Raw genomic sequence first — 14,293 nt, forward strand, 5'->3', positions numbered from 1 at the left:
CCAACTCCACTCAAACATGACCCATTGGGTGCCAAAACCACCACCAACCTGATCCATTCATTGCGAACCCCACTCAAACGTGATCCACTGGTGGCCAACCCCACTCAAACACAACCCATTGGGTGCCAACCCCACTCAAACACAACCCATTGGGTGCCAACCCCACTCAAACGTGATCCACTGGTGGCCAACCCCACTCAAACACAACCCATTGGGTGCCAACCCCACTCAAACACAACCCATTGAGTGCCAACCCCACTCAAATGTGATCACTTGGGTGCCAACCCCACTCAAACACAACCCATTGGGTGCCAACCCCACTCAAATGTGATCACTTGGGTGCCAACCCCACTCAAACATGATCCATTGGGTGCCAACCCCACTCAAACATGATCCATTGGGTGCCAAAACCACCACCAACCTGATCCATTCATTGCCAACCCCACTCAAACGTGACCCACTGGTGGCCAACCCCACTCAAACACAACCCATTGGGTGCCAACCCCACTCAAATGTGATCACTTGGGTGCCAGCCCCACTCAAACATGATCCACTGGTGGCCAAACCCGCTCAAACACAACCCATTGGGTGCCAACCCCACTCAAACGTGACCCATTGGGTGCCAAAGCTACCACAAACCTGATCCATTCATTGCGAACCCCACTCAAACGTGACCCATGGGGTGCCAGCCCCACTCAAACACAACCCATTGGGTGCCAACCCCACTCAAATGTGATCACTTGGGTGCCAACCCCCCTCAAACATGACCCATTGGGTGCCAAAACCACCACCAACCTGATCCATTCATTGCGAACCCCACTCAAACGTGACCCACTGGTGGCCAACCCCACTCAAACACAACCCATTGGGTGCCAACCCCACTCAAATGTGATCACTTGGGTGCCAGCCCCACTCAAACATGATCCACTGGTGGCCAACCCCACTCAAACACAACCCATTGGGTGCCAACCCCACTCAAACATGATCCACTGGTGGCCAACCCCACTCAAACACAACCCATTGGGTGCCAACCCCACTCAAACATGATCCATTGGGTGCCAAAACCACCACCGACCTGATCCATTCATTGCGAACCCCACTCAAACGTGACCCATTGGTGGCCAACCCCACTCAAACACAACCCATTGGGTGCCAACCCCACTCAAACATGATCCACTGGTGGCCAAACCCGCTCAAACACAACCCATTGGGTGCCAACCCCACTCAAACATGATCCACTGGTGGCCAAACCCGCTCAAACACAACTCACTGGGTGCCAACCCCACTCAAATGTGACCCATTGGGTGCCAAAACCACCACCAACCTGATCCATTCATTGCCAACCGCACTCAAACATGATCCACTGGTGGCCAACCCCACTCAAACACAACCCATTGAGTGCCAACCCCACTCAAATGTGATCACTTGGGTGCCAACCCCACTCAAACATGATCCACTGGTGGCCAACCCCACTCAAACACAACCCATTGGGTGCCAACCCCACTCAAACATGACCCATTGGGTGCCAAAGCCACCACAAACCTGATTTATTCATTGCCAACCCCACTCAAACATGACCCATGGGGTGCCAACCCCACTCAAACCTGACCCAGTCATTGCCAACCCCACCCAAACACGACCCATTGGTTCCCAACCCCCCCGCGCATTCCCGTTCTCCTTCCACCTCTTTGTGCAGAGCCCAGAGGAGCTCACGGGGCTGATGGGCTCCTCTGGAGCAGGTCCAGGTCCTTTGGGAGCCTCTCCCAGGGTGGAATGTCCATGGAAGAGTGTGAAATCCATGTGGCAGTGCCCAGGCTCTGCCAGGGGGTCCCTGCGGGGGTTGCTCCTCCCTGGCTGTCCCAGTTTGTGCCGGGCGTTTCACAGCGGGATCTGAGCGGGGCCTGAGCGAGCCTGAGGTGTTGGGTGGGGTGTGTGGGCACAGCTGGCCCTCGGGATTCACCTTGGGAAGGGACTCGTGGCCAGAAGAGAGGAAATGTGGGAGGGAAATCCTCGAAGATTGAGTTTGGAATCTGGGCCTGTGCCGGGGGGGCTGCAGGGAGGGCTCCGTCCTCACTGGATGCTTCCAGGACCTCGCCCCAGGCAGAGGCAGAGGTGGATTCCGTCAGCCCCAGGGCACTGGGATCCCATCCCGTTCCCTCGGTTTGAATGGTTCTTGTTCCTGTCTCTGCAGGGATGTCCTGTGGGACCTCCTGCTCCTCACGCCTTTGGCATCATGCCTGCGCTGGGCAGGGAGGTGGAGGCAGGATCCTGGAATCATGGAATGGGTTGGGTTGGAAGGGACCTAAAGCCCGTCCAGTTCCACCCAGGAACACCTTCCACTATCCCAGGGTGCTCCAAGCTCAGTCCAGCATGGCCTTGGACACTTCCAGGGATCCAGGGGCAGCCACAGCTTCTCTGGGAATTCCATCCCAGGCCCTCCCCTCCGTCCCCACCCTCACAGGGAAGAATTCCTTCCCAATATCCCACCTAACCCTGCTCTCTGTGTGGGATTTGTGACCCCAAAAGCACCAGGAACAACAAACATCTTTGTTTTGAGTTGTATCTGGGAGAAGGCACGTGAGGCTCTGTGCCACTGAGATATTCCCTGTTTTCTGTGCTTGGGATCATCCCAGGAGGGCAGGCTGGGCCTATCCAAGGGGTGCTGGATTTGCTGCAGTCGAGTTTACTCAGATTTGCCTCCATTTTGGGCAAAATAAGGGCAGTGGGTGGATGTTTCTCCTTCCCAGCTGTGCCCGTGGGTGACACCACACACCTGGTGAACCCTCATGGCACCAAAAAATCCCATTTCCAGGGATACACTTAAGGCAGGAGATTGAATTTGCACAGCCAGAGGTGAGTGCTCCAGAAATAAGGTCAGCGAGGAGACCAGTGGGAGCCTGGGGGGCACCTGGTGCTTCCCTCACCCCTTCTCCCATCACCTGCTTTCAGACAGGGATTAATTAACAGCCTCATAAGCATTAACGAAGCAGCTCCAGCCCCTCCAGGCCCCACTGGACTCTGGGAATTCACTCCTTGTTGATTTTCTTGTTGTTCCTCTAAAACTGAGTTCCCATCTTGGTGGGCTCTGAGGTTTTGCTGTCTCGCCCTCTGGAGCTGGAACCTTTAATCCTGGAATCATGGAATGGTTTGGATCAGGAGGGACCTTGGAGATCATCCAGTGCCACCCCCTGCCACGGGCAGGGACACCTTCCACTGTCCCAGGCTGCTCCAAGCCCCAGTGTCCAACCTGGCCTTGGACACTTCCAAGGATCCAGGGGCAGCCACAGCTTCTCTGGGCACCCTGTGGATTCCTTCCCCAATGGATTATCCATGAATTCCTCCGGAGCAGCATTCCTGGGGGTTCCCACAGTGGCTCGCACACATCAGGATCTCCCCACTGTCCCCACACCCCAGGTTTCCCCTGCTGGAAATGGGAATCTGGGAGCCACCTGGAGCAGCACCTGCTGAGGCATCACGGAGGGAGGCAGTGGCAGCACCATCCCTCGGGATGTTCCCTCCTGACTCCCCCTCGCCTGTGCCGGTGTCTTGCAGCCCACCCGGACCCCCACATCATCGGCGTCCGGCGGCACGGCCGGGCCCTCGGGATCGGCCTCGGCGTCCGGCGGGGAGATGAGCAGCAGCGAGCCCGGCACGCCCGCCCAGACCCCGCTGGTGGCCCCCGTCATCCCCACGCCCTCCCTGGGCTCCCCGGGGGCACCCCCGGCCCCCTCGCCCACCAAGGTGAGCTGTGCCCTGCCCTGAGCGGTGCCCAGGTGAGCTCTGGGCTCTGCCGGTGCCGCTGAGGGAGGAGAGAGAACTGCCCCCAGCACTGGGAGGAGGAGGAAGAAGGGAGGAAGAGGTGCCCTGGAGGGTCCTGGGGGTGGTCACTGGGCTTGGGAATGCCAGAGGTGGCCAGGACAAAGGCAGAGGCAGCACAGCTGGGAGGACACTTCCAAAGAGAATTCCTAGTGCACCTCCATCCCTTCCCAGGTCCCTGTGGGACACAGGTGGTGTCAGAGCGGTTTGGTGGGTGGGGGTCGAGGCTCTGAGTCAGAGCTTGATCCTGTTAAATCCAGAGGGTCCAGTTGGGAACGTCCACTGGTGTTGGGAGAACTGGGGTGGATGCACTGGGCGCCCTCCTGCCTTGGGATGCAAAGCCCATCTGGAGAAGTCCAGTATTTCCCAAATTCAGGGATTTCTAATCGTTACAGAGTTATTCCTGCTTTGATCTTTAAAACAGTTTTCCATCACTTCCATCCTGCTCTGATTAATGAGTTTAAATTAGAGCTTGGGAGAGATTTGGGGCACGAGGCCAGGGAGGGAAGAGCGGGAGAGGACAAAGCTCCGGGATTGCGTGTGGAAGGGAGAGCTGGAGAAGGCACCTCGGGGTGGGAACAGGGGCTGTCCCCACCCATGTCCCCAGTTCCCAGAGCTCTCTGGGAGCTGGTTCCTGTGGCTGGGTGCAGAAGTGGCTCGTTTGGGGACATTGGAATGGCCAGGCTGGGAAAGCAGCAGAGGAGGAATCCGTGGGAGGTTCCTGCGCTGCGTGCAGGATTTTTCCAAGCCCTGTTCCTTGCTGTCACCCGGCTTTGGGATTTGAAGCTTTAGCCCTGTGGCAGCTGCCAGGGAGGGGCGGTCACATCCCCTCATCCCTGCAGCCCTTCCCTCAGGAATGCTGGCATCAGCCTTTCCCTGCCCTGGGAGCTGAGCTGCTGGAAAAGGACCTGGATCAGTTTTCCCTGGGGGGAGATCACCTGGGAATGACGTGGATGCTGCAGTGGGATCAGGCAGCCACAGCTTCTCTGGGCACCCTGTGCCAGGGCCTCCCCACCCTCGCAGCCAGGAATTCCTTCCCAAAATCCCATCTAACCCTGCCCTCTAGCAGTGAGAAGCCATTCCCCCTTGTCCTGGCTCTCCATCCTTTGTCCCAAGTCCCTCTCTTGTCAAACTGCCCCAGCACCGATGACAAAAGTCAGGCCAGGTTCCGTGGGCTTCCAGGAATGTCCCCGGAGCTCTCTCCAAGGGATGTCCCTGCTCCTTCCCTAATTCTTGGCTTGGTGTTGTAGGAGGAGGAGAATCTCCGTGCTCAGGTCCGGGACCTTGAGGAGAAGCTGGAGACGCTGAAAATCAAGCGGAATGAGGACAAGGCCAAGCTCAAGGAGCTGGAGAAGTACAAGATCCAGCTGGAGCAGGTGCAGGAATGGAAGAGCAAAATGCAGGAGCAACAGGCCGAGCTCCAGAAGCGCCTGAAGGAGGCCAAGAAGGTGAGCGAGTGTCCCTGGGAATGGGGCAGTGCCCAGAGAGGTGACTCCAGGGGGAATTCCAGCCCTGACAAACATTTCTGGAAGGAGATTTTCCCATTATCCAACCAAACTTCCCCTGGTGTGACTCGAGGTCTTTTCCTCTGCTCCAAATCAACATCAGGTGCATTTGGGAATTGGGGCTGAGCCGAGGTGGGACGTGGCTTTCCTTATTCCCTCTCTTTCCAGGTGCTTCCCTCTTTCCTTCTCTCTTCAGGTGCTTCCTCCTCTCTCCAGGTGCTTTCTTCTTCCCTCTGTCTCTCCAGGTGCTCCCCTCTTCCCTCTCTCTCTTTCCAGGAGTTTCCCTCTCCCCTCCTTGCCCAGGTGCTTCCCTTTCCCCCTCCCCTGTTCCTGCAGCTCCCAGGACTCCATCCAAGCAGCCAAGGAGCGTTTCCTTCTCCCTGCCCTACTTTTCCAGGGTGGATTCCTGGTTTCTTGCCCCAGGGATTTATCTGTCTGCTCCACTATTCCCTGTCTCCATCCCTTTCTCTTCACCTGCAGATGGTTTTCCTGCCAGGTTTGGAGCAGGGAAGAGGGGAGTGGGACACCCTGGAGCACTGGGCCGCCCCCTCCCATCCCAGATAAATCCATTGGATTTGGGAGACCCTTGAGGGACAATAATTTCCTGAGGGCTATTGTGGGGTCTCTCCAGAGTTTTGGGGTCCCCTCACCTGCTGTGTTGTCCCACAGGAAGCCAAGGATGCCCTGGAAGCCAAGGAAAGGTACATGGAGGAGATGGCGGACACGGCCGACGCCATCGAGATGGCCACGCTGGACAAGGAGATGGCCGAGGAGCGGGCGGAGTCCCTGCAGCAGGAGGTGGATTCCCTCAAGGAGAAGGTGGAATACCTCACCATGGACCTGGAGATCCTCAAGCACGAGATCGAGGAGAAAGGTGGGAAGGGAGAGCAACGTTGGGCTTGGAGAATGGGGAATGGGGGTGGGGTTTGGCAGGATATTGAGGAGAAGTTTGTCCCTGTGAGGGTGGGGAGGCACTGGAATGGGTTTTTCCAGAGAAGCTGTGGCTGCTCCATCCCTGGAAGTGTCCAAGGCCAGGCTGGAGGGGCTTGGAGCACCTTGGTCTAGTGGAAGGTGTCCCTGCCCACGGAATGAGGTCGGAATGGGTGGGATTTAAGGTCCCTTCCCACCCAAACCAGTCCGGGATTCTGGGATTCTGGGATTCTGATCCTTCCCTTCCTCCGCAGGCTCCGACGGAGCAGCATCCAGCTACCAGGTCAAACAGCTGGAGGAGCAGAACGCCAGGCTCAAGGAGGCTCTTGTCAGGTGGGAGCCCATCTGTGCTTCCCAAAATTCCTTCCCAGGCCTCTTGTGCTCCCTAAGTCCGAGAGCACTGATCCCAATCCCTCTCTGGAGCAGCCCATGTCGTTCCTGCTGATGGATCTTGGATCTTTGCCAAGCTCTTAAAGCATCCACAGGGAAAGAGAAAGTGCCTTGTCTGAGGGAATCAGTGGGGATGGGGACAAAATGAGCTGCTCCAGACTGTTCCCGTGCCTAATTCCCTATGGATTCCCTATGAATGAGCCACTCCAGACTATTCCCGTGCCTAATTCCCTAATTCCCATGATCCAGACCCTGCCCAGCCCTGGCATCTGCCTTGCCCTGGGTGATCCCACCTTCCAGGGCTTGGGGCTCAGAGGCTTTTCCTTTGGGATTCCACAACCAAGAAGTCCCGGTGGGACCCATCCCTCACTGGGGATGAGCTGGATTTTGGGAACGTTGCTCATGTCCCCACCAGGGAGGGGCTGATGGGGATGGATGAGCTCCCTTATCACGGCTGGAGCGGGCAGGGGGTCTTGGCTCTGCTGGTGCCCCCCAGGAGCAGCATCCCATCAGTGTTCCTGACGGGACCTGTGGCTGTCCCAGGATGCGGGACTTGTCCGCCTCAGAGAAGCAGGAGCACGTGAAGCTCCAGAAGCAGATGGAGAAGAAGAACACGGAGCTGGAGTCGCTGCGGCAGCAGCGGGAGAAGCTGCAGGAGGAGGTGAAGCAGGCGGAGAAGACGGTGGATGAGCTCAAGGAGCAGGTGAGGGGCAGGTGGGACGGGATATTTGGGACCGTTCGTGGCAGTTTGGGGACATTTGGGGCACTGAGACTCCTGGAGAGCTGGGACCTGCAGGGACCAACACTCCTGGTCCCATACTCCCTAATCCCACATCCTATTCCAGCAGTGGGGCTGTGCTGGGCTCTGCCTGGATGTGGGCACAGGGCACGGACGGTGCTCCGTGTTCCCAGGGCTGCTCCGTGCCCACCTATCCCACCTTCCTGCTGGGATGATGAGGATGATCCTGCCTTGGGAAGCTCACAGGAAGGATCCCTGTTCCCTGCAATCCCTCCAAGGTGGATGGATGGATTGGGATGTGTGTCCTGGCAGTGGATGGATTGGGATTGGTGTCCTGGGACATGGATGGATTGGGATGTGTGTCCTGGGACTGGATGGATTGGGATGTGTGTCCTGGGACATGGATGGATTGGGATGTGTGTCCTGGCAATGGATGGATTGGGATGTGTGTCCTGGCAGTGGATGGATTGGGATGGGTGTCCTGGGACATGGATGGATTGGGATGTGTGTCCTGGCAATGGATGGATTGGGATGTGTGTCCTGGGACATGGATGGATTGGGATGTGTGTCCTGGCAGTGGATGGATTGGGATTGGTGTCCTGGGACTGGATGGATTGGGATTGGTGTCCTGGCAGTGGATGGATTGGGATGGCTGTCCTGGGACATGGATGGATTGGGATGTGTGTCCTGGCAGTGGATGGATTGGGATGGGTGTCCTGGGACTGGATGGATTGGGATGTGTGTCCTTGCAGTGGATGGATTGGGATGTGTGTCCTGGCACATGGATGGATTGGGATGGGTGTCCTGGCAGTGGATGGATTGGGATTGTTGTCCTGGGACATGGATGGATTGGGATGGGTGTCCTGGGACTGGATGGACTGGGATTGGTGTCCTGGGACATGGATGGATTGGGATGTGTGTCCTGGGACTGGATGGATTGGGATGTGTGTCCTTGCAGTGGATGGATTGGGATTGGTGTCCTGGCAGTGGATGGATTGGGATGGGTGTCCTGGGACATGGATGGATTGGGATGGGTGTCCTGGCACATGGATGGATTGGGATGGGTGTCCTGGGACTGGATGGACTGGGATTGGTGTCCTGGGACATGGATGGATTGGGATGTGTGTCCTGGGACTGGATGGATTGGGATGTGTGTCCTTGCAGTGGATGGATTGGGATTGGTGTCCTGGCAGTGGATGGATTGGGATGGGTGTCCTGGGACATGGATGGATTGGGATGTGTGTCCTGGCAGTGGATGGATTGGGATGTGTGTCCTGGGACATGGATGGATTGGGATGGGTGTCCTGGGACATGGATGGATTGGGATGGGTGTCCTGGCACATGGATGGATTGGGATGGGTGTCCTGGGACATGGATGGATTGGGATGTGTGTCCTGGCAGTGGATGGATTGGGATGGGTGTCCTGGGACATGGATGGATTGGGATGGGTGTCCTGGGACTGGATGGATTGGGATGTGTGTCCTGGCAGTGGATGGATTGGGATGGGTGTCCTGGGACATGGATGGATTGGGATGTGTGTCCTGGCAGTGGATGGATTGGGATGGGTGTCCTTGCAGGTGGATGGATTGGGGTTGTTGTCCTGGCAGTGGATGGATTGGGATGGGTGTCCTTGCAGGTGGATGGATTGGGGTTGTTGTCCTGGCAGTGGATGGATTGGGATGTGTGTCCTGGCAGTGGATGGATTGGGATGTGTGTCCTTGCAGGTGGATGGATTGGGATTGTTGTCCTGGCAGTGGATGGATTGGGATGGGTGTCCTGGCAGTGGATGGATTGGGATGTGTGTCCTTGCAGGTGGATGGATTGGGATGGGTGTCCTTGCAGGTGGATGGATTGGGATTGGTGTCCTGGCAGTGGATGGATTGGGATGGGTGTCCTGGCAGTGGATGGATTGGGATGTGTGTCCTTGCAGGTGGATGGATTGGGATTGTTGTCCTGGCAGTGGATGGATTGGGATGTGTGTCCTGGCAGTGGATGGATTGGGATGTGTGTCCTTGCAGGTGGATGGATTGGGATTGGTGTCCTTGCAGGTGGATGGATTGGGATTGGTGTCCTGGCAGTGGATGGATTGGGATGGGTGTCCTGGCAGTGGATGGATTGGGATGGGTGTCCTTGCAGGTGGATGGATTGGGATGTGTGTCCTGGCAGTGGATGGATTGGGATGTGTGTCCTGGCAGTGGATGGATTGGGATGGGTGTCCTTGCAGGTGGATGGATTGGGATTGTTGTCCTGGCAGTGGATGGATTGGGATGGGTGTCCTTGCAGGTGGATGCAGCGCTGGGTGCTGAGGAGATGGTGGAGACTCTGACAGAGAGAAACCTGGACCTGGAGGAGAAGGTCCGGGAGCTGCGCGAGACCGTCGGGGACCTGGTAAGGCAGCATCCCCTGGGATAACAGCTGCTCCAGGGGGGCAGGATGGGGGCTGGAATGATGGAGCCGCCCAGCTGCGGAGCCAGCGGGATTTGGGGAAGCTCCTCACAGGGCTGGGCCGCGTGTGACCGTGTCCCGCTGGTGCCGCCTCCCCGCAGGAAGCCATGAACGAGATGAACGACGAGCTGCAGGAGAACGCCCGGGAGACGGAGCTGGAGCTGCGGGAGCAGCTGGACATGGCCACGGCGCGCGTGCGCGAGGCCGAGAAGCGCGTGGAGGCGGCGCAGGAGACCGTGGCCGACTACCAGCAGACCATCAAAAAGTACCGCGAGCTCACGGCTCACCTGCAGGTGCAGCACCCCCAGCTCCTCCTGGAGCTCGCCTGGTGACCAGGAGACCCGGTGGGATCATCCCCTGGGATGGGGGACAGGCTGGGGGCTGAGTGGGTTCCTCACCCAGCTTCCCCAGGGACACCCACCCCCCCAGTGCCTTCTCCTGCAGGGATAGGCTGGGAGAGCTGGGAATGTTCCCCTGGAGAAGGGAAGGACACAGGGAGAGCTGGGAGCCCCTTGCAGGGCCTAAAGGGGCTCCAGGAGAGCTGGAGAGGGACTTGGGATGAGGGCTGGAGGGCCAGAAGGCCCCCCAGTGCCTTCTCCTGCAGGGATAGGCTGGGAGAGCTGGGAATGTTCACCTGGAGAAGGGAAGGACACAGAGAGAGCTGGGAGCCCCTTTCAGGGCCTAAAGGGTCTCCAGGAGAGCTGCAGAGGGACTTGGGATGAGGGCTGGAGGGACAGGAGCCAGGGAATGGCTTCATCCTGGAAAAGTGGAGATTTAGGTGGGATACTGGGAATCAGTTCTTCCCTGTGGGGGTTATCCCAGCCATGGGCTCAGGTCTCCTGGCACGGAAAGGAGCAGGGGAATGAGCCTGTGGATATTCCTGGATGGGAACACGCTTGATGCCTCTCCCTCCCCTCCGCCTTCACCGGGTGTTGCACAAGGACCCTTCCCAAGCATGGGGCACTGGGAGGTTTGAGGATGGGGTCGCTGAGGGTCTGGGGTCCCCGATCTCCACGTCTCCATGCCCCATCTCCCCGTGCCCAGGACGTGAACCGGGAGCTGATGAGCCAGCAGGAAGCGTCGGCGGAGAAGCAGCAGCAGCCGCCCCCGGAGATGTTCGACTTCAAGATCAAATTTGCAGAGACGAAAGCCCACGCCAAGGTAGAGCCAGCAGGAAACTCTGGATGGGCTTATCCGTGCCCTGGGACCAGCTCCTGAGGCACCAGCACCGGGGTATTCCCAGAGTGGTGGCTGCCCCTGGATCCCTGGCAGTGTCCAAGGCCAGGCTTGGATCCGCCTGGGATAGTGGGAGGTGTCCCTGCCCTTGGATGGGGTGGGACTGGATGGGCTTTAAGGTCCTTCCATCCCAAACCATTCCAGGATTTTGGAGCCTCTCTGCTCTGGATCAGGCTGGGAGAGCTGGGAATGTTCCCCTGGAGAAGGGAAGGACACAGGGAGAGCTGGGAGCCCCTTGCAGGGCCTAAAGGGGCTCCAGGAGAGCTGCAGAGGGACTGGGGCCAAGGGCTGGAGGGCCAGGAGGCAGGGAATGGCTTCCCAGTGGGAAAGGGGAGCTTGGGCTGGGATGTTGGGAAGGAATTGCTGGCTGGGAGGGTGGGGAGGGGCTGGGCTGGAATTGCCAGAGCAGCTGGGGCTGCCCCTGGATCCCTGGCAGTGCCCAAGGCCAGGCTGGATCCACCTGGTCTATGGCAGTTGTCCCTGCCCATGGCAGGGGGTGGCACTGGGTGGGTTGGGAGACCCCAGGCAGGAGCTGAGGCATTCTCCAAGGAACAGAATTCCCACCCTTCATTCCCCTGAGCTGGGCTGTGCCGGGGAGGCTCCGGAGCAGCCGGGTGACTCGGTGTCCCCGCAGGCCATCGAGATGGAGCTGCGGCAGATGGAAGTGCAGCAGGCCAATCGCCACGTGTCCCTCCTCACCTCCTTCATGCCCGACAGCTTCCTGCGGCACGGCGGCGACCACGACTGCGTCCTGGTGCTCCTGCTCATCCCACGCCTCATCTGCAAGGTGGGAATGGCTTGGGAGAAGCTGGACTGGGAAACGACACCTTTGTCCCCAGGGAATTGGGGATTTGGAGTGTTTGCTATTGGAGGACTTCCCAAAGTCCAAAGGACTTCTTGTGTGACTGTAGTGGCCGTCCCTGGGGGGGTGTCAGGTGGGATATTGGGAAAATTCCTCCTGGAAAAGGCTGTCCAGCCCTGGCACAGCTGCCCAGGGCAGAGTGGAGTCCCCATCCCTGGGGGGATTTACCAGCCCTGTGGATGTGGCACTTGGGGACATGGGTCAGTGGCGGTGCTGGTGCGATGATTGGACTTGATGATCTTCAGGTACTTTCCCAACCTAAATAATTCCGTGATCCTAAAATGGTCTGGGAGAAGGGAAGGGCAGGAAGCAGGCGGGGGTGGTGGCTCAGCGGTCAGAGCGCTCAGGCAGTGCGGTGCCAGCGGTCACTCCGCAAGCACAGGTCACTCGTTGAGGCTGCAGGGGCTGTTCTCCGTGGCTCAGCGGGACAGAGCAGGGAAGCGGGAATGCCCTGAAGGATTTCCCTGTCCCCTCCAGGCCGAGCTGATCAGCAAACAGGCGCAGGAGAGGTTCGAGCTGAGCGAGAGCTGCGCGGAGCGGGCGGGGCTGCGCGGGGCCCCGGGGGAGCAGCTCAGCTTCGCCGCCGGCCTCGTCTATTCCCTGAGCCTGCTCCAGGCCACGCTGCACAAATACGAGCAGTGAGTACCCGCCCCGCCCCTTCCCTCCCTCTGCGGGGCGGAATTCCAGGGATTTAGGGAGCTGGGCTGGGGAAGAGAGTGGTGGGATCGCTTTTATTGCCTTGGGATGGGGTCGTTTCTCTGTGACCCTCCTTGTGTGTCCTTCCCAAGGGGTGACACGGGAAGGGATTTTGGGAGCCGGGCTGGAAAAAAAGCAGTGGGATCCCTTTCTCTTTGACATCTGTGTCCTTCCCAAGAGGTGACACAGGAAGGGATTTGGGAGCCAGGCTAGAAGAAAGCAGCAGGATCCCCTTATTCCCTTATGAGGGGTCACTTCTCCATGACCTCTCTGTGTCCCTGAAGAGATCAAATGGGATTTTGGGAGCCAGGCTAGAAGAAAGCAGCAGGATCCCCTTATTCCCTTATGAGGGGTCACTTCTCCATGACCTCTCTGTGTCCCTGAAGAGATCAAATGGGATTTTGGGAGCCAGGCTAGAAGAAAGCAGCAGGATCCCCTTATTCCCTTATGAGGGGTCACTTCTCCATGACCTCTCTGTGTCCCTGAAGAGATCAAATGGGATTTTGGGAGCCGGGCTAGAAAAAAGCAGTGGGATCCCTTTCTCCATGACCTCTGTGTGTCCTTCCCAAGGGATGACATGGAAAAGGATTTGGGGGCCAGAAAAAAGCAGCAGGATCCCCTTACTCCCTTGTGAGGATCCCCTTCCCTGTGACCCCTCTGTGTGCTTCCCAAGGGGTGACGCAGGAAGGGATTTGGGAGCTGGGCTAGAAGAAAGCAGCAGGATCCCCTTATTCCCTCGTGAGGGGTCACTTCTCTGTCACCCTCCTTGTGTCCCCCTGGGAAGGACCCAGCCCACCAGCACCAGCCAGGTCTGGGCCGTGTCCCCATCCCCCAGGCCAGCAGTGCCTCAGGGCTCCGATTTCCCACGTCCTTGTCCCTGTCCCCTCAGGGCCCTGAACCGCTGCAGTGTGGAGGTGTACAAGAAGGTGGGGACCCTGTACCCCGAGATGAGCGTCCACGAGCGCTCCCTGGACTTCCTGATCGAGCTGCTCCACAAGGACCAGCTGGACGAGACCGTCAACGTGGAGCCGCTCACCAAAGCCATCAAGTACTACCAGGTGGGGCTGGGGGTGACACCTGGGGGCAGGTGCCACCTCAGCTGTTGGATATCCTGCCTTTGGATCACATGGATCAGCTGGGATTTAGCTCCTTTCCTTTGGGTGTTGTCACCCAGCTGACCTTGGCTGTGTTCCCTGCTCCGTGTCCCCCGGGGGATGTGGTTCTCCCACCCCCACATTCCTTACTCCCACGCTGCTCACCTGTGGAATTAAGAACCACCGGCTCTTTTGGGGCACTGTTGTTAATTCCATTTAAAAATTGGCCCAAACCTGCCAAGTTTGGGGTTTTTTTTTTGTGTTCCCACGTTGGGTTTTTCCACGTGGATGCTGATCCTGCCGTTCCCACAGCACCTGTACAGCATCCACCTGGCCGACCAGGCTGAGGACTGCACCCTGCAGCTGGCCGACCACATCAAGGTGAGTGGGGACAACCCTTCCCTGATCCCTGTTTTCCACCTTTGTGCCCCCCCTGGATCCCTGTGGGAGCTGAGGTGCCCCTGCTGCCCCTGCCCAGTGCAGCTGCTCTTCCCCAGTGGTGGCACAAGGGCTCCGGGGTCAGGGAATGGGGACATGGGGACGGGAAGAGCAGGAATGGAAGTGTGGAGACCCTCATGTC

General features: G+C 58.4%; 1 protein-coding gene across 3 annotated transcripts in view; it reads left to right on the plus strand.

Moving 5' to 3' along the window:
• DCTN1 (dynactin subunit 1) overlaps window positions 1-14,293 on the plus strand; it is a 55,887-nt gene that overhangs the window by 31,251 nt on the left and 10,343 nt on the right. For all 3 annotated transcript variants that reach the window (XM_069014815.1, XM_069014816.1, XM_069014814.1), the window contains 12 exons: window positions 3,553-3,741; window positions 5,067-5,264; window positions 5,991-6,195; window positions 6,506-6,584; window positions 7,185-7,344; window positions 9,664-9,768; window positions 9,927-10,118; window positions 10,870-10,986; window positions 11,696-11,848; window positions 12,401-12,561; window positions 13,509-13,677; window positions 14,026-14,094. In XM_069014815.1, coding sequence (XP_068870916.1) covers window positions 3,553-3,741; window positions 5,067-5,264; window positions 5,991-6,195; window positions 6,506-6,584; window positions 7,185-7,344; window positions 9,664-9,768; window positions 9,927-10,118; window positions 10,870-10,986; window positions 11,696-11,848; window positions 12,401-12,561; window positions 13,509-13,677; window positions 14,026-14,094 — 1,797 coding nt within the window. The remainder of the gene's footprint in view (window positions 1-3,552; window positions 3,742-5,066; window positions 5,265-5,990; window positions 6,196-6,505; window positions 6,585-7,184; window positions 7,345-9,663; window positions 9,769-9,926; window positions 10,119-10,869; window positions 10,987-11,695; window positions 11,849-12,400; window positions 12,562-13,508; window positions 13,678-14,025; window positions 14,095-14,293) is intronic.

This window comes from Aphelocoma coerulescens, chromosome 4, assembly GCF_041296385.1.
Source record: "Aphelocoma coerulescens isolate FSJ_1873_10779 chromosome 4, UR_Acoe_1.0, whole genome shotgun sequence".
Taxonomy (NCBI): domain Eukaryota; kingdom Metazoa; phylum Chordata; class Aves; order Passeriformes; family Corvidae; genus Aphelocoma; species Aphelocoma coerulescens.